Consider the following 20,367-nt stretch of genomic DNA (forward strand, 5'->3'; position numbering starts at 1 on the left):
AACATGTCAGCCTTGTGGCTGGTCCAACCTCTGTACCCCTAGATGTTTGTTAGGAGCCAGTTCTGTTTTATGGTGCGACAAGGGGAGGAGGATGAGCATCAGTGGCCACGCAGCAGGGACACAGCAATCAAAAGAACCAATTTTGTTGGATTAAAAAATCATATACCATTGTTCAGATCTGCTGCCACACCTGACCGACCAATCTAAACACTTGTCTAATCCAAAAAAGATCAATCTAAATTCCCTAATCACCGATCTCAGGGCTGACCTTCCAATCTACCTTTTTACTTCCAATGCAGTTCAGATCGATTTGCAAGTAAAAAAAAATATCTGCCAGCCCTGTGGTTGGGTCAACCTCTGTACCCCTGACATTGGCTGGCAGCCAGTTCTGTTGTACAGAGCAGCGAAGGGCAGAGGATGAGCGTGAGTGGGTATGCTGTTGGGACACAGCAATCAAATGAACAGGATTGGTTAATAAGCAAAGAATGATCGCTAAAAACCTTCCTACAATGACAGGGCACACCTGTAAACACACACAAACTATTGTTTCAGGCAACTAAAATCTAATGAGCTGCAAGTGTAGCTCCATTTTATTACCCTGAAAGATTAACACTCCATCTACCGCCACCAAATGCATCAATAAATCACCACCATGCTCTTATTGCTAAATTCTGTGCTACATTAACCTCTTCAAGGTCAGGAAGGGGAGTGCACAGGTTTACGAGCAGCATTGCAAGATTTGGAATACACAGACTGCATGCATTTCTGTGTCTGGTCCCTTTTAATTTTCCTGCATGCAATTAGTGGCTCTGCCTGTCCGCTATATATTGCAGGCCCGTCCTATGGCAGTGTTATCCTTGCAGGCTCTATTAGTACATAGAGGGTTGTCAATGGTCTGCTGACCGTGCGGCTTCCTGTCCTGCAAGATTCTCATCCCTGTTAATGTGTTTTAAGTCAGCGTCTGTGTGGGGATTGGTCTAACGTGTCTGGCTCACTTGAGGATTATTGAGCGTAGCACGAACAGCAGGTGCTGGGGGGGAATATATTAAGCTGCAAGTCAGTAAGACATAAAGGGCAAGGGCTGGTTTTATTTTTACTCCTCTTTGGTGAAGCTGACCTTTCTTTGCTGGTTGAGGGAGCTGCTGACTGTTTGGGCCTAAGGTCATATACACAGTACACAATGGAAGACTTTAACAAAACTATGGAAAAGGCCTCCAAGATCCCAGGTAAGTCTATGGTGATCATGCTGAGTGTATTGGCCAGCCCCATATTGTGTTTTGTTTTTGGGGGGTTATTTGGCCAACTAAACCAAAGTGTGCGGAAAAGCCTGCCTTAATTACACCCAGCAACCAGCTAGTGAATGAGTCCCTGGCAATAATCATGTGTGTTTTGGACACCCCTGTGTTGTGTTTATTTTTTTGGCCTTGTAAAACAAACTGTGACAAAGCCAGCCTTGGTTACTCCAAGCAACCAGTTAGTAATTATAATAATTCTGGGTGTATCTGACACCCCCATTTTATATTTTTGTTTTTGGCCTGCTAAATCAAGGTGTGTGAAAAGTCTGCCTTAGTTACTTTTCTGGTAATGGCTCTGTGAGTATCAAATGCCTCCATATTATGTTATGGGGTTTTTTGCCTTGTAATATGAGGTGTGTGTGTAGAAAAGCCTGCCTTGCTTGCTTCTAGCAACCCGTCAGTAAGTGAAGTCTGATTTATTCTGACTTTATTGGACACCCCCATTTTGTTTTCTGTATGCGGCCTAGTAAACCAGGGTGTGTGAAAAAGCCTTCCATGGTTACTCCTAGCAGTTGATCAATGAGTGAGTCTGTTATTTGGACACCTTAATTGTTTTGTTTTTTTTTTCTTAATAATTATATTTGGCCTACTAAATCATGGGTGTTGAGGGCACAAAACTACTTTATTTATTCACTTTATGTACTGGCAACCAGTCAATGAGTGATTATTTTTGGTGCGTTGGATGCCACAATTTTGTGTGTGTAACGCCTGCCTGGGTTACTCCTAACAAATTTTCAATGAGTGAGTCTCTAAAAATGCTTCTGGAAGTATTGGACACCCCTATATTGTGTTTTCAGTATTAGTTTGGCCTAATAAACCAAGCTGCATAGCAACCATTTATTACTTCTAGCAACCAGTCGGTGCGTAAAAACTGATAATTCTGGTTGTATTGCTCAAACAATATTTTATTCTTTGGTCAACTGAACCAAGGTTGCGTGAAGCTTGTCTTTAATGAAATTGTCAGTGATAATTGTGGGCTTTGGACACAACCCATATTGTGTTTTATGTTTATTTAGTTATATTTGGCCTAGTAAAACAAGATGTGGGAAAAGCCTGGCTTGGTTACCCCTAGCAACCAGCTAGCTAGAGTCTGACAATGATTCTGGCTGTATTACACATACTAACCAGTCAGTAATTTCACTTCTGACAAGAATTCTGGTTGTATAGCACACACCTATCTTGTGTTTCCAGTTTTTTTTTTTTTTTTAAGGAGCAAAGAAAACCAGGGTGTGTAGGAAAGCCTGGCTTGGTTATTCCTAGCAACCAGTGTGGAAGTCTCTGGCGATAATAGAACACCCTTATTTGTTGTTGGGCCTAGTAAACCAAAGTGTGTGGGAAAAGCCTGACTTGGTAACTCCTAGCAACCAGTCAGTATTACCCATTTCTAAGCTGAACATTAGCATGTGAATGAAATTAACAGTGGGCCCCAGTGCAAAAATTGACACAGGTACTTTCGGTGTCTTTGCTTTTTACGTAACGCCCATCATTCTGAATAGCCCAGGTCATTAAGATGACAGGCTAATGTGTGGCATGCTCCCTAAAAGTTAGCATTGTATGTAGCTGGGAGTGATTCTATTGCTGTAGGGGGGCATTCACTGCTAATTTGCTAGTGGCCGGATGAAGCAGTATTTTACCTGGTGGGTTGATGGGGTATGTGGTGGTTATGACTGGTAACAATTATTGCAATTATGGCTGCAAAAGAGAATTTTTTTTTTAGGCAAAATGCACTGACTTGAAAATGGGCTAATCAGACTTTGCAGCTGCTGAGTTTAAGCGCTCATTTCCAAGTCGGTGATATTTGCATACAAAAATCAACTTTTCTTTCAAACAAAACTTTTATTTGAGATGTTTCCCCATTGAGGTTTATCATTTTTGTATTCTTATGTTTCAAAAATGCCACCTTTTGTTTTTGTCTACACAGCACATTAATGTTAATACAATGAATTACCATTCCTAAAGTTTAGTTCTATTTGCAGAATCATAGACTGACATTGTGCCTGCGTTACACCTTTGCTGCAGGCACTTCTGTTCCCCACCAGATGGCGGTCTAAGGAGCGGATTTAGGGATCTCTCTGCCAGTATATGGTGCGCTCAAAACCAGGAGGCTGCAGGTTATCTTGTGTTGGGGCCATAAAATAAAAAATCTGACCTTTTTAGGATCCATAAATCACATACAAAATATTGCACTTCAAATGGCAGTAGTTATCTACTACATATGGTGCATGACCCAGCAGGAGTGTGAAAAAAAATTGCAGCCAAAATTGCACATTTTTAAATGGGCAGTTTTTTTTAAATGCTCACCTGTCCCCTTCTGCTGCAGGTACTCTTCCTTCTCTTCATCTGTTATAATGAACCTGCCTGATTGCAATTTTTTGCAGAACTATAGTTCCACTTTTAAGGATAACTTCATAAATTGGGCCCACTTTCATTCAGGCTGGTTCAGACAGGTGTTGTAGTTGATGTATTTCTTGTGCACCACCCCTGCGTCTAACTCCACATGCAGCTTCTAACCCACTGGGAATGAAGAGACAGTAGTGAGCTGTCCAGTGCCACTTACTGTAAGATGTTGATATGATTGGGGTAGCCAAGTAGCTGTAAAAGTGGCAAAATTGCAGACACACATTACCATCGCTTGGCTTTCATCCTCAATCCTGCAATCATTAATGTTCAGGCCTGCCTATAGAAGCTCCTCCACTAAATCCTTATCCTGTATATGCATGCCGAAGCCCCATTTATTCCTATAGGATGAGCTGTCCTGTGATGCAGACTGCAGTCAGTTCATTGTGCTGCTTTAATGCAACCAACATTCACATGTGATATACTAGGAAGTAAAGTGCAGCCATGGTTTAAAAATTGACTCATTGTAACCCTTCCTAAACCAAAAGTTGCACTTAAAATGCATGTTTGCTACAGAACTGCCCTCGGTCACACTTCTTGTCCCTATGTGTTGTAGTGTGTTAGGGCTCTGCCATTTTTAAAAACAGACCAAAAAGACATGCAGATTTTCCTGTGCAGTGTATCACAATTGTGTTATCATGCTTTGTGGTGTGGTGGGTAGAAGCTGGCCGGACTTGGCTCCTTAACGCATGCTGGCCATTCATTTTAAATTGGCACTTTAATATGTGTAACATACATTGAGAATACGCATTTGTTGCCGCAACCTCCCAAAGGTGTGATTCAGCCCTAAATATTCTAAAACCACATGACTATCATCTTTACCAGCATGCTGAACTCTGCGGCTTGTTAAACAAGGAGGGAACACGTTTACCAGCACGACCCATGGCTCGGCATGTGAGAACATGAAATCTGGGCCGGTTTTATATTTTACACATCAATAAATGTTTTCATGTGCATCAACCTGTTTTGTCACTTCCAGCCCATCATCCGACAGATGACGCATGTGAATTATGTAAGATCACCGAGTCAGGTGTAAGATTTGGCTTTGGGAAAAGAAATGTTTGCAGTCACAACCTCAATTTGGGTGTCAACATGGACTGGCAGAGAAGTGCTGCGTGAAATACCTACACCAAAGCTGGACTGATGGGATTTCAGAATGTGGCCAAGGGCTGCTACTGGTATGTTAATGGGCACAGTTCTGCATCTGGTGCAACATCTACTCATCAGCATGGAAGCCAGGAATAAGGCATTTTCAGAATGCACCCACAATACCTGCATAGGTAGCGATAATGTTTTGGGCGATATTCAGGTGGCTGAATATCGGCCAAAATATTAAAAACACCTGCCTGGTATTGTGTGGGCAGCTGGAACAGTTCTGACCAAAATGTGACTCATTAGACCAGGCCACTGCCTTCTACTGATTCATGGCCCAGTTCTGATGTCCATTGTAAAGGGTCAATAGTGGATAGGGGGTGAGCCATCCATTTTTTTTTTTTAGGGAGCCCCCTATGTGCATTGATACCCTTCCATTGCCTGTTGTAGCTGGAACATTGCTCTTTGCTCTCCTGCCCCCTGCTGGTAGGTGTTGAGAGAGGGTTGATTTGGCACAGGGTCCTGCCTTTTTCCAAGCTGCAGCGGAATAATGGACTGAATGGACATCTACAAGGCAGCCTAGGCAGGAGGCGGGGTCCCGATGCATATCCAAGGGAGTGAACCAATTCACAAGGGGGTGGGGGGCACTTGGCATGTGATGGAACTGTGAGAGGGATGGGGGGGCTCAGTAGAGCCCCCATGCAGAAATTTTAGGCGCCCCCCCTTTTCCTTTTTGCTTCCATTCAGAAAAGGTTTAAAGGGGCTTGGAACTGTGGACATTAGACTGGGCACTGATTGTTACTAGAGGAGCTGCTGGGGTGAGCGGTTATGGGGGGTGCCAGTGGATGGGGGGTGTGGGGAGGTACAAAATTGGTGTGCACTTGAAGCTGCCAGATGAACTAAATGATCTTACACAGGGCTTGGCAGATTTAATGAACAGGAAGGAGGGGAGGAATAAGCCAGAGGGTGAATTTATTGAACTGGGAGAGGGCAGATAGAACTCATATGCTGTCACATACCGGTAGGAGGGGAATTTCCACATCTGGAAAAGTTCTCCTAGCTTCCTGTTTCTGGGACAGGAAGTCAAAAGGAATTGTAGGGCATGCAATCTCGGGGTCACTTTTTTTTTTTCTCTGGACCAGGGACTAAATCTTTCGGTTGGCACTGGGTCAGACATCCAGGTGGGTGAGGGTCTGGTGTCGATGGCAGGGGATTATGGCAGGGGATTATCGCTTTGTATGTGGCTGTTGAGCTTTCCCTAGTGGATTAGCGCTGAGCGTTTCCTGATTGTTTTTAATTAGCTGTTCTGTGATCGCTTGCTGAGCCAAATCCATTTTTTGGCAGCAGAGGGTGGGCGTTCTGAGGAGCCAGCACTGATGGGGAAAATGTGCATGGCAATCTGTGTGGGGTCATACACAGCATCCATCATTAGATAACCATTTTTCACTCAATCCTGTGTTGTCACAAGGTCACCTGGAGACAAGTGGTTGTTCCCATTGGGGAAAGGGGGGGTGATGCCATCTGGTGCTGAGAAGTATTTTTAGTTTCCTATTTAAATAGAATATTTTTTTTCCTATTGCATTAGAATTTTTTTCCAGCACAGTACAATGCCCTAGAGTTGGGGTTTCCCTGTCCTTGCAAAGACATCATTGAGATTGTTTGCCCCCCCTAGGCGGTCTGGCCACGCCCCCTTCTGGCAGGTCTCGCGCTAAAGGGGGCGGGGTCTCCTTGCTCAGTCCGCGGCGCTCTCAGCCGGCTCTGCACGCCACCGGCCAGTCTCAGCGCGCGGCGCAGTCAGGTGACACCTCGGTGACCCTAAAGGACACGGCCGGGGCGATGCACAGCAGGGAGTCTGGGCTGTCAGTGCCGGGGTGGACTCCGAACAAGAAGGAGATGGCGGAGCGGCTCCGGGAGCTGACGCAGACCAGACTGCAGAAGATCTGGATCCCCCACCAGTGTGACCGGCTGCAGCAGAGGAGAGGATGTAAGTGCAATGTATGGGGGGTCACCGGGGTGGGGGCCACCGTGCACAGCCAATGGGGACACTTGGCACTGGCTGATCGTCCCATTTCCGCTTCCCATCGCTGTCTTGTCCTTGGAGACATCTCCGATCATTAGTACTTACTCCCATTGTGTCCCCATACTCCAGAATTCTCCCTGCAGCAGACTGTTGTCACCCTGCCCTGATCGCTTCCACATTGCTAGTTCATTTGTTCTTTGCACATTTTTGTATTTTTTCTTTATTTTGGCCAGGGGTTTCAAATTTTATCCCTGGTCAGCAGATACTTTTGTTTTTTTATGCCCCCCCTTTCACAAAGGTGGAAGGTGCACTGGACTTCTTGCAGCCCCCCAGATAAAAAAAAAATGATAAAAATACAGAATGCCCCTTATTTTTCAAGAACTCTCCTGTGACCTACTTTGTCCAGGTGGTAAAGGTGGGGTCTGCATCTTGGGACCTTCTTGCCAGGTTTTGAGCGGCTGAGGACCCACTGATGCCACCTGGAAAGGGTGAGGGGGTTAGATGCTTGGGGGGGGGGGGGGTAGGTGATCTGTCCCATACTACCCTGAACCCTTCATGTTGCCTGAGGCAAAAGCTGCCCATCCAGCAGTGGACAGAGGAAGGTGGCACTGCATTGCAGGGGGATGCAGCCATAATCCCCAACATGTCAGGCAGACTTCCCATTCCATAGAAAGTCTTGGAAGTTGACTACAAATATTGGCATGTGTAAGCCAATGCCCCACAACAAACTGAAAAGGGCATGGTGGGTTACTAGAGGTGGCAGCGGTCAAAATTGCCCTGGTGCCCAAAGTACAATCATAAAGAATAGCCCTTTTTTACAACCCCCACTGACCTCTGTAGGTGCTTTTATTGTGAAGTTGTTCATTCTCGGCGATCACATTGGGAGAGAGACAATGAATGACACTAAGATGTTTCACTGGCCAATGGCAGCCTCATCTCCAGGGTCAGGTGACGGCACCAGTTTTCTGACAACACTGGGTTAAGAGTAAGGACTGCTTAATTTTAATATACATGGACGACAATTGGATGTTCCTTGGAAATACTGAGTATGGGAAGACATGTGACCTCTAGGATTCAAGTAGCCAATCTCTGGGGCTGGCCAATGTCACATGGGGAGAGTCATTGGGCCCCTTGTAAATTTTTTTTTTTTTTATGCATAGTTACATAGTAGGTTAGGTTGAAAAAACACCATAAAGTTCACCTACTAGGGAAATAAACATATACCAGATTGAAAACCCTAAACAACATAGTTGGTACAGAGAAAGGCAAAAAAAACCCTGGTACAACTTGCTCCAACAATTTGTACACTATCGCAGGTCAGCATAAAGCAAACATCCAGCCCAAATGAACAATGAATGCCTATAAAGGAATATGTTTATCAAACCAGCTTTTGGGAAAGTTCCAATTGCAGTACTTTATTCTACCACTAGATGTTGTCAGTCTAATGGTCAGCATTCACTTTCTCTGAGCCCAGGACCCATTCCAGCATGTGAATGGAGAATTGAAACGGCTATAAAATTATTCATAACTCTGATCTATCAGCATTTCTTACCAGCTTTTGAGACAACTGGCTCCTTGTATTGCTAATTTTTTCACTTCCTATCCACCCCTTCTATAGGAAGACCAAAGCTCCTACAAAGTCAAATTCCCTAGCTGTATTATGTGTTATAGCTGCATTCAGTGTTTAATCCATGGCTACGTAGACTTCAGCTTTATTATAAATTCTCTATATAAATCAACCAGTGTGTATAGTGCTCTGATACCATTTGCAATCCTGAGGAGGCAGCTTGTTGATTGAACATTTCTGATTGGTAGACCAGTCCATGCAATCAATTCTCGGTCTCCTGGATTTTATAATTGGTAAAGTTTCATACCGATTTCCAGCACCTATTTTAGGTTTAGAATTATCCACAGGCCATTTATTAAATGTTAGAATAGATCTCAGCTCTCATTGGATGCTTTGTATGCATTGTGCAAATCGCAGCCAATCAGATCGCTCTGCAGTACCTTTAGCTGAGCGAAGGATGAACTTCCATTTGGTCGCTTTCAGTGATGGCACTTTAGACTTGTGTAATCCACTTTTGTGTTCATTTGAGGGCTTGGATTGGATTTATTTCTATATACAGAGAACGGAAGCTGAATTCAGTCTTCAGGCCGGATTTCTGTAATCCTCTGTACAGCTCGGGCTTTGTGGGGGCAACAGTGAGCTGGATAAGTATCATATAGATGAGTTTTTGCTGCTGGAGACCAATGGTTTTGGGTGACAATTGGGTAGCAGTGTTACAAAGTCACCTGGCATCTGTAGTGCAACTTCGATTGTAGTCCCTGCAGCAGAAAAACTTCAGTGTCCCCTTAAAAGTTGACACAATTTACATTGCTCTGCTGCAAGGTCCTTGTTCCTTACAATCACTAGCCTCTAGGGGGCGCAGGGAACTGTCTTTCTATTGCTGCTTTACTCTAGGGGTAAAAATGTCTAGGGGCAAAGTCCTTCCCCATTGGTCCTTGTTTCCAATTGGTGCTGTCACCTAGGGGTTGCAAGGAACTGCCTTCCCCATTGCTGCTGCCACCTAGGGGTGCAGGGTCCTTGTTCCCTCATCACCACTCCTAGGGGATGCAAGGAACTGGCTTCTCTCCTCTAGGGTGCAATCTCACCCCCTGCTTAATGGTGCAAGAACCTCAGTGTTCCTCCTAGAGAATTGCAAAGCTCCTTCTCCCTAATGCCACTACCCCTCTAGGGGTGCAAGGTCCATGTTTCCCATCCCTTCTCTCCTCTAAGGATGCAGGCCACCTTTCTCTCATTCCCTGCTATCTTCTAGTCTTCATTCTCCAACCATTAGGTAACCATTGCTGATGCAACACATGTGCACAGAAGTCGCCTTGTCTTAAAAATCCCTAGAGTGCACTCAGTACATGGATTACAATTTACATAAGACAGCTGAAAAAAAGTTTGTGTCATTTAAGTTAACAAGTTTTTATGTAAAACAGCAAAAATAGCTATGCAGTTTGTTGATTTTTATATCTGCAGTCACCACACTGCATGACGTGTTCCCTTGCTGTGGGACTTTAATCAGCAAACACTGCCTGGCTGTATTTACTCTTATGCAATGTTCATGACTTCTTGTTCATGGGGGTGTTTTTTTTTTTTTTTTTTTTTTTTTAGATTTGCTAATCTTTTACTAAATTTAATTCTATATTCAGGGTTTTGTGTTCTATTTTTTTTCCTTTCCTAGAAGACTCACAACATTCTGTCCTTTCACTTGTAAGGTTACACGGCTCATTAATATTAACCATTGCACTGCTAGTCAGTTTCAAGTATTCCCAAGGCAATTGATCTGTGATTAGTATTTTGCAAGGCTTAACAACAATCTCAATGCAAAAACAGAACAAACTGTCTTATGTTCTGTAGGTAAAGTTTAAATCAGTGTGTTGGTGTGCACAGGAAAAAAACAAATTGGATTTGTGTGCAGCACTCAAACACCTTGGAGCAGACTGCAATGCGCAGAAAAGCATAAAAAGAAAAATGCATTTTAATACCATGCATGTGCTTTCATGTGAACTCCTTATCTTTACCGTTTGCATATCGGTATTGCGGATTTGCTGCAACTACTGACTGTGGATTTGTCCTGATAATGGCAGACTTCAATGATTGCAGAGCACTGTCACCTTCAAACAAAGTACATGGATCTGCAAGAAAGGAGCACCATTTGTTTTATAAAGCTGCAGATTGGAAACATTTTAGTTGAAGTTATCACTTTATTTAGTTTTACATAGACTATAAAGTTGGAAAGAAGTCAGAACTTCAGATTTGTATAACTGTTCAGTCCTGGGATCTGACTACATGTTGCCAACAATTTGTTTCAGATCTTTTAACAATGTATGTGTGTGTGTTTAATATATTGCATGATGTTTATCTGTAGTCTCCCTTGTGTGGATATCCTAAACCTTGAGATCCAAGGGTGTCACCATCTTGGATGTAATGTCGGCTGTTTCTGCAGACCTGGAGCTGGTGATACTTTAGGATTTCCCTTTGCTCCTTTCCCAGAATTCTGTAGGGGTGAATGACATAGAAGCTAGATGATAATTAGACACTTCCAGAAGAGAAAAAGGACCCTAGAAAAATGGCTGCTGAAAAATGGGGCTTTGCAAGTTATGCTGTGACTTAAGTAATTTCTATTTATTTTTTTATGTAATTTTGATTTTTATACACAACCCTTTAAAAGTACAAAGTAATCATCATAATATAACTTCTTTTACTTGGCAAATGTCGGCAGTTCAGGCTTTGTTTTCCTTCCAGAAAGTGAAATGCAATCTTCGCTTAGCGGCTGGCTTTCACCTGTTTTTCTGTTTCTTCCTGGATCTCAGCCTGTGAACTCGGTGACCTCTCCATAGTGTTATGTAGGCAGTGTACTTCGCTTATCATATGACTCGGCAGTGGTTCCTTTCCCCACCTCAGCAGACATGATCGGGTGGCTACGCTGCATTACAGGAGGCTCCTTTTAAAGAGGAGTGAAAGTGAACTACAAATCCACTTTGAATAAGAATTTGTTAAACATTTAGTAATTTGCAAACAGAAATGTGCAACTGCTGGGAAACAGGACATGGTAGATGGCTTTTTTTTTTTCCTGTTGTAGCTTTCAAGGAAACCAGGCACAAGCATCCTAGACTCCATATCCTAAATGATAATCATTAGATTAATTAATGTGTAGTAAAATGTCATGGGGTGTCATTTGAATGCCCTGTTTCTACTGGGATTTTTGTGGCTGGTCCTTGAGGAAACCCCAATAAAGAACCTAGCCTAAAAGCATCGGCACATATATAACATAATCATGGAAAAGCTAAAAACTTTTCAGGGTTGTCAAGGTTCCTTGTCGGTGCTAAAGGAGATCAAAGGGATGAAGTTCAGACTGGACATCATCGGGTTGTCCCAATGGCACCCTCCTGTCTTATTCTAGTGTAGCGGCCCTATTGCAGGACCTTCAGAAACATGTTTGCTTTTCCCTAGGGATCCTAAATCGAACTTTATTTTGAAATTACAAATATGGACTTACAAATTACAAATAAGGTTATCCAAGGACTACCCAAACAGGTGCTAAAAGAGCTGGAGAGGCCAAATGTGTATCAAAAACCCTTGATGTATTGGAGTCATTTGGAAGTTCTAATTCTTCTAGCACTTGTGTGGATGGTCCTTCAGGAACCCTAAGAAGCATTGGCCCATATATATAATTCCAGAATGTTTCCATTTCAATCTCCTTCAGCCCTGAAGTTCCTCGACAACCTCTAAAACATGTTTGGCTTTTCCCTGGTGATCCTAAATAAAATAACACTTTTCTGGAGTTCTGAAGGTCCTACACTGGACTGCTGAACTGGAGCAAAAACAAAAAATGGGACATCTGTGTGATGAGGTGTAGTCGAGACTCAATTCTTTTGATCTTTGGCCCTAAAGAAGAGGATTGCATGACAACCCCTGAAACATGTTTGTTTTTTCCCTGGTGGATCTTGGATAAAATATTCTAGACCTTTATACATGGAGTTGGATGCCCATTCCCATATCCTTTATTTGATAAACATATAGGTTGCCAATCTTGAGAAATTTCAGATCCTGGACTCAAATGGTGTAGGATATTGGTTCACTTAATGTGTGGTAAAATTCTATGGAGTATCTAAGAGTTCCTTTGCTGCTCTAGATCTCTTGAATTTTTTTCTTTTCCCATGGGAAACCCCACAATGTCTGCACTGGTAAAAGTACCAGTGAATGGCAAGACCAACAATTGACCGGAGAACAGTATTTTCCCAAAAAAGTTGCATGGGAAGAACTTGTAGCCGGGTGTCGGCACCTGTATTGTGACAACTGTTGGTAACTTCCTAAAAACATCTGAGGGGGGTTACTGAAAAGTGCTAGGTGGTGCACCCAGCTAAAAGGGGCTGGGGAGAACACTGGAGTAGCAGTCAACTTGCCTAGTATATAAATAACATTAACTGAAAAGTGCTGTTTTTAGTAGGTCATTGCAACCTTCTGGCAATCTGAAGATTCTCCTTTGTATAAACCTTCCTCTTCACGTCTTTTCTATATTGGCAGCTCACGTAGGACTATGAAAATGAGCCTTGTACTGGCAACCTCCATCAGATACGTTCTTGGGTCTTCATTTTGGACATTACCCAATAACTCCAGAATGAGGGAGGGGGAATGAAAATGCTCAGAGCTCATGGAAGAGACTTTGTGCCTTTTGAAAGACTTGTTTTAGGGGTTGTGAGCATTTGCCTAGCAACTTATATTCACATCCATGGCAACTCCTGTTTGTAGACTCGGCCTGCGGAGATGTAGCATTGACCCTGACTGTATCTACAGATCTTTTCAACCACCGTGTGATGGGATATCTAATGGTAGAAAAACAAGAACAGCAGGTTATTTGGGAAACCTGCTCTTGGTCAGTCATTGCTGACTTTCTGGATTGTCCTGACGTTAATGCTTTGAGATGCTGACTTGGAACAAGCTTGCAGATCAAAGGAGTCATAAATTATATTCTACTTGCATTCAGAGGTGATCATGTGAATATTTGGACAAATTCTCATATGGGGTGGTCAAGTAATGACTTCCTCCATACTGTTTGGACACATTCATCTCCAAGGGTGGGAATTCCCTAAAATGTAAACCCTAAGAGAAGTCCAGTTACCATATTACAGGTACCATCACACAAACAAACAGTATTGGTAGCAGAATCTTCAGACCTCTGCACTTGCCATGTGTGCTTTATATCCTAATGGCTGTCTGCAAACAGATTTGCAGAAACTGAACAACTAATTAGACTATTGACACAAGGGAACACAGGCATGCCTCCACAGTCTGACCCATCCTGGAAAGGGACACATGCTAGCACAAAGGGTAATCTGGCAAAATGGCGCACTTCATGCATCAAGCAATATTTTTTCTTTTGTCCTTGGGTGTAGTTGGAGTTCTTGGACCATGTGTTTTGTTGCCTGGTCCTCCTGCCTTGCAGTGCATTTCATTAGTGGTATGTTGGCTCTCTTTGACATACCAACTTTCTAGAGTACATTTCTGAATTTAAAACCACTGAAGTGTTGAAAATGTAGACATTCTACTGTAAGGGTAGAACAGCTGCATAGATGACAGTGCTTCTTCCCTTTGCTTGGGTGGTTGGTATAATTTTGTAGTTGCCCAGTTTGGTAACCACACGCTTATATGTATAATCTGACCAATGTGACTCCCTGTAGAAAACATTTTAAAAGGTTTCTATACTTGGTTTGAAAACACTTTTATAGTTGTGCATTTTTTGACTTTTACAACTTGTTTGCTTTCTCTAATTGAGGGTTGGTGGTTTGTAGATCTCAATAACGTCATGGAATAAAAGTAAACTATCTGGATGATGGCTTGAGGTCCTGTATATTACTAACGCTACTGGTATACCGACGTTCCATCACCTACTGGTGCTTGGTAAGAGCTGATGTAGGTCAACAAGTGCAGAAAACCTCATATTGCCTTTCCTTCAATGCCAACTCGAAATGCTTTAGTGTTATTCTAAATGTTTAAAGTTTTTATATAAACTCCAATTGACTTTTTATAATTGCTCTTAAAGCTGTTAAAAATACCACTTTAACTTTAAGTGTTTGAATAAGTGCAAACAATACCCGTTGATCCTGTCTGACATTAGAGCTGTGCAACTGCAGGGTCATTAGGTTTTATCAGCCTACAGAATTCTTCTCTTGCATCAACACAACAAAGGAAGCCGCATGAATCATTTTCAGTCAATTTGCTTTTGCCTAACATTTGACTTGTGGTCTTCCTTCTCTGGTTCCTTTCACCAGGCTTTAGGTGACCTTCATGAGAAGTATGGAGTCACCATTGCAGTCCTCCATCTAAAAGTGCTACATGCCTAGTAGTAAACGTCAGGCAATAAATGTCTACTTAACTTACACAAGTTCAAGTCAACAACTTGGACAGCTTTGAAGCCCCAACATGATATCCAGAGAATTTGCATTTCAAAGGAGGCAATGGCTTCATAACTGGGCTCTCCTAAGTAACTGGCAGCATGGAGGTTGGATGTAATATGTAGTCTTTTCAGTCTAACATTTTTACAGACAGGACCCTAGGTACTGTTGCTTTCAACCCTGACTCCACAGCCCTGTTGGGGGGGCACTTTTATTTTTGCAGTTTTGTGAAGGGGTCCCTATTCCAGTGTTGTCCCCCATCCCATTTTAGCCAGACCACCCAGCACTTTTGAGCAACCACAGGGGCTGCCTCTATACCTACGAATTCTTCCCACCCAGCTTAAAAAAATTTCTGGGTTAAGCACTGCTATTCAAAGTTAAACTCCAGGCAGAAAACCAAAATGTTAGTAAAGTATTGCTAATTGAAGGGTCCACCCCCATGCATATGTAGGTATTCAACTCTATCTCAGCCTTCAGACGTTCCTCCAGTAGCCTCCAAACTGCTAAAGGAGGAAGAGAGAAAGTTATTAAAGCTTTGCTTTATTACATGGTGTTGCCCATATACCATTGAGAATGTGCTTATGGGAAGACCTCATTAACATTCTTCATTGCCTTTCCAGGGGTTTTCCTAGCCCAATCTGGTTCCTGGCGTCCTCTCTAGTTGTTTTCCAAGGATGTCTTGATCACAGAACTTTTGTTTTTATGCACCTAGACTGTATTTAGAGAAGTTTTGTAAACCTTTTTACATTTGAAAGAAATTTAGGTCATGGGAAACCCCTATTAAACACATTTGGGGGGGAACTTGCTTTACACTGGTGGTTAGAATATGATCCAGATAAATATGTTCATTGATGCAAACAGCTGGCTCTACCAAATGATATTGACCTGGAATATGCAGGTACCACCAATGGGTTGTCACTACATGGAACTCCAAGTAGCTTTGAGGGGGAACCCTGAATAAAAACGACTGATTTAGAAAATTTAAATTGAACACATATGAATTTGAAGTCTACATGATTATGTAAAATTCAAGTAGTGTTACTGTAGATCAGGGGTCGGCAAACTTTTTGGACTACTAGGCCATTTCAGGAGGTCAAAGGCACACTAGGTCAGAAGAAACAAGGTGTCCAACCACAACTGCAAGTGAGCAGCCTCAGTCTTCTGTTCATCTGCGGTGTAGTCTCTACGCGTGCTTGGCATCAAAATGCCCCCTGAGATTCAATCGCATAAAAGTGCTGTTGGTGTCGTTGCAAACTAAATGCAGGGCTTTGTTGCCATGTTGGACAAGGAAAAATAATTTGTCAGTCTATTCAGGGTTGAAAACATGACGTTCGAGGTCAACCTTCCGGAGACTGGTAGCTGCACGTTGCTTCTGCTCTTTAGGCATAGTAATTGGGGTTACTGTGCGGGAACTTGCGATACCGTGACAAATCGACTAGCCAAGATCCAACAATAACTAGGGGGGCGTTAGGCCTGACTGGAATATTGGCTGGGCCGCATCCAGCCTAAAGGTCGGAGTTTGCCTACCTCTGCTGTAGATAGAAGCCATGACGCTACTTGGGTTTTTGGTGGCTCCTCAATTGAACCCCTTTGTTTTCTTTGCAGCATCCATACCTCAGTTTACAAACTCTCCCACAATGATTGTAATGGTTGGGCTCCCAGCTCGGGGAAAGACTTACATCTCAAAAAAACTTACTCGCTACCTCAACTGGATTGGGACTCCAACTAAAGGTAATAAGACCCCCCACAATGATCCTTGTTTGTTCCTTCTGACATTTGTTTAGAAAAATGTCCCCATTGTGCAAATTTGTGTCTTTACACCTTGTGATATTATCTCCATGCTTTCACGTTTTCCAGCCACTAAAGCAACCTATTCATTTGTAATTGCTGACAAAGCACCGGAAACACCAAGGAACAGCACCTGCACCTATGGGGCTGCAAACATTCCCCCCCCCCCCCCCCCCCCCCCCCCCCCCCCGGGTAGATTAACATCATATGTCCACTGAGGCAAAATGTGTTGGGAAATAATTCTCAGAAGAACAAGGTGTAGTAAGGTTAAATCTCTCATAGGACACTTGTACCTATGACACTCTGTATGTAATTTGTTGGCACAGAATCTTAGATCATAGGCTATACTAACAAGGTAATACCGCATGACTGCAGTGTATAGCCCGAGCAAAGGGTGAGGCCTAGAAGGTCCAAACACAACAGGCTGCCTGCAGAAAAGAGGCGAAAACAAGACCAGTTACCCTGCACTAACAGAGGGTGCAGCAGTGTATGGTCTTTAAATACAGCAAGCTCCTGCACAGAGGCTTTCATGTGGATAGCTCCCTAGTTTAGTAAGAATACGCTCAACTTTTGTTTTATACCATACCTTTTTTATCCAGCAGTTCAGCTTTGAATGTATCCTATGTACAAAGTATTTAGTGTTTTGAATTTGTGCTCTGTGACCTTGCTTCATCCAGAATTTGACACAATCGTGTTGCTTTAGTATGTGAATGCTGCAATACAGTGTATTGTGTAATGTCACCTTCAGTAAATACAATCATAGTTGTTCCTACGCTTCCTTGTTCCTCATGTTCTCTTCTCACATGCAGTGTTTAACGTGGGACAGTATCGGCGGGATGCTGTGCAGAGCTACAAGAATTTCGAGTTTTTCCGCGCCGATAACCAGGAAGCTATGAAAATTCGGAAGTGAGTGGAAAGACCTGATTTGTGCTCTGCATGTAGTTTTGGTTGTATGTTTTAATAAGCATAGATTGCACAGGTGCACATAATCGGTATTAACCCTTCAGCTTTCATGGGGACCAGAGCAGTTTCCGCCATGGTCTTGTAATATACATTGTTTGAGGACAGCGTTGACATTTGATAGACTCCCTGTAAACTCTAAACTAAATATGTAAAAACTTAACTTAATTGTGTGATCAATCTATATTTTTGCAGCTTCTTGTGGTCCAAGTTAGGGATATTGTTCCCAAATAGCAACAAAGACATTGGCTTAAACCTTGCCTGAGTTTCAGAGATCTCCCATGAATTTTGGGGAGAGAAAAATAAAAAGTTGACTTTTGAAATGAGAATTTGTTTCCTTAACTGTGCCTCAAACATAAAAAATCGCACAGCAAGCCTGCAGCTCCATGTAAGCTATATTTGTGATCTGAAGCTTACAGTAGACCTCCATTTCGCTCCCAGAGATGGGGAGCAGAAGGAAGGCAGACCTTGCATGTGTAGAGGACTGCTTTAAATTTGAATCTCTTGTGTGAACAAGATTGACGTAATTCACATTTATGTTTCTTTGATTGGTTCTCTATAATAAACAAATGTCTTTGCTTTGCAGGCAGTGTGCACTCAATGCCCTCAAGGATGTCCACATCTATTTGTCACAGGAGGAGGGACAGGTTGCTGTAAGTCTTAAATTTAGATTTCTCCTCCCTGGCGGTTTCCTGCCCTGTAGAGAATTAGAGCCGTGTGTGTGCATATTTCCAGGGAATGATAAATGTAAAGCAGATTCATGGAAAGAGTAAAATGAGAAGCTACTCATTATGTAAATAGGAGTTTCTCAGTGGTGGTGAGGAGGGGTCCTGTGCTGAGTTAGATGCACCTGGCATGCGTGCCCTTTTCTATATTGTGCTGAATATAAATAAGCACTTTTTCCTTGTTGGCTAAGGGCCTGACTATTTACTGGCTGCTAAAAAGTTGGGTTTCCAGATGGTGCTTAGACAAAATCCTTCTACAGGGGTTCTCATTATTTTTTTCTTCCTGTATAGCAGTCAGGGCTGAACTTAGAACTTTATAAGTTTTTATTGGAACCTGTTAGTGGTGTGGTTACCACTTGATGAGTAAGGCCACATGCCCCCTATGCTGTAGTCATGGGATGGTTGGGGGCATTTTTATGAGTTCCTACCAACCATCGCAATATTTTAAGTAGTTGTAGATGCAGCTGGTGGACTTTTAGCTGCTCATGTGAAGTGAAAGGCTTAAAGCCATTAGTTCTGAGTCTGCAGAAGCAGCAGTTGCAACATTCCAGGCTTCTCTGTTCCATTCATGTAATTTACATTTTTTTTTTTTTTTTTTTTTTATGTTATAGGTAGTCGATGCTACCAACACCACCAGAGAGAGGAGATCGGTAATCTTGCAGTTTGCCAAGGAGCGCGGATACAAGGTAAAGCCTGCATGAAGCATTGCAAGCCACTTTAAATCCTTTTTTCACCTTTCCAAAGGTGCCTGTCTATTCAGTATACTGATACTTACTTTGTCACATTTCAAGCTTGAAAAAATGTCTAAGTAGGATTGTCTATCTGTAATGATATAAAGAGTTGTGAATATAATAAATATTCATGGGTTTCCCCATGACCTGGAAGATTTTCCAGGGTCCCCCATGTTAAAAGGTTGTATGATTACTCTACATTGTAGATTTTATACTGCAGTAAAGCTGGTTTGGGTTTTCATCTTTTGGCTGGGCTGTTCATGGTCTTGTTTTGGCTTGAGTTGAACTTAACTATTTGCACCGGTGGCAGGCTGCTGCTCATTCTTCCTTTATTACTAATACATCCTTATCACTTGCACGTTTCCCCTCCTCCTCTGTAGGACAGAACAGCATTGTGTATACAGAGCTCATTTGTTCATCTGTCACTGCTCACAAAATATAATTTGAAGCAACAATCTGACACCTGTATGAGGCTTAACTCTAGTTAATGTAAGATGGACATTCAACTGGCAAGAGCAAAATGTACTTATCAGTGAAGAAAATAGGAGTTGGTAAACTTTGAAAAGGTCAAAATTTCATCCACATTACATCTTATTTTATTTTCCCCCAAGGTATTCTTTATAGAATCAATCTGTGATGACCCGGATATCATTGCTGAAAATATCACTGTAAGTTACGGAACTGGGAAATGGGTATTCATGCTTCAAAAATCTTCAACCATCAACTAACAATTATATCTTTGTTACCTAGCAAGTGAAGCTGTCTAGCCCGGACTACATAGGTTGTGATCGGGATAAGGTGGTGGAGGACTTTCTGAAGAGGATTGAATGTTATCAGATGTATTATGAGCCACTGCATGATGACCTGGACAGGTATGTGCCAAGAGGCACTCTATAGGCATTGAGGACTGTAAGACTGCCCATGTGGAAGACAAATTCTAAATATCGATTTGTAGAGCACATGACGCTTTCATTGATTTGGACACAAAGCTTATTGGCCTAGAGCAGGGATAGGTAAACTCCGGCCTTTAGGCCAGATACGGCTTAGCCAGTAGTCCGTTCCGGCCTAACGCCCCCCTGGTCAATCCGACCTAATCCTGGCTGGCAGGGAATGACAACCCGCGGCTCATGAACCTCCTTGTTATGCCTCCAATCTCTATTTGCCACTGCCGGTGTTAACACTTCCGCTGCCGGGGTAAGGGGACATTTCCCTCTTCTCCATATGCATTGTGGAGGAAAGGGATTTCCCTTCAGGGGTGTTGGTTTGGGGGGGAGGGGGGCAGAGCCATCAGCTTGTCACTCAAGGGAGAGTCCAGCCTAGTGTGCCTTCTTGACCTCCTAAAATGGCCTAGTAGGCAAAAGTTTACTGACCCCTGGCCTAGAGTATAGTCTATCATTAGATGGTTTGAGTCCTGG

At 42.8% G+C, this 20,367-nt stretch overlaps 1 protein-coding gene across 4 annotated transcripts in view; it reads left to right on the forward strand.

The window, feature by feature from the left end:
- The first annotated feature begins 1,056 nt into the window (after positions 1–1,056).
- The window catches only part of PFKFB1 (6-phosphofructo-2-kinase/fructose-2,6-biphosphatase 1), a 34,522-nt gene continuing 15,211 nt past the window's right edge, over positions 1,057–20,367 (forward strand). Inside the window, exons 1-7 of one of the 4 annotated variants that reach the window (XM_072431128.1) lie at positions 1,057–1,226; positions 16,354–16,479; positions 17,346–17,442; positions 18,083–18,149; positions 18,833–18,907; positions 19,564–19,620; positions 19,703–19,824. In XM_072431128.1, the coding sequence (XP_072287229.1) occupies positions 1,181–1,226; positions 16,354–16,479; positions 17,346–17,442; positions 18,083–18,149; positions 18,833–18,907; positions 19,564–19,620; positions 19,703–19,824 (590 nt within the window). In that variant the 5' untranslated portion in view covers positions 1,057–1,180. Of the gene's footprint in view, positions 1,227–4,833; positions 4,871–6,512; positions 6,769–16,353; positions 16,480–17,345; positions 17,443–18,082; positions 18,150–18,832; positions 18,908–19,563; positions 19,621–19,702; positions 19,825–20,367 lie in introns of those variants that run through there. The other 3 variants (XM_072431129.1, XM_072431127.1, XM_072431126.1) reach the window with 3 other exon arrangements.

Source organism: Pyxicephalus adspersus, chromosome Z (genome assembly GCF_032062135.1).
Source record: "Pyxicephalus adspersus chromosome Z, UCB_Pads_2.0, whole genome shotgun sequence".
In the NCBI taxonomy this organism is placed as follows: Eukaryota; Metazoa; Chordata; class Amphibia; order Anura; family Pyxicephalidae; genus Pyxicephalus; species Pyxicephalus adspersus.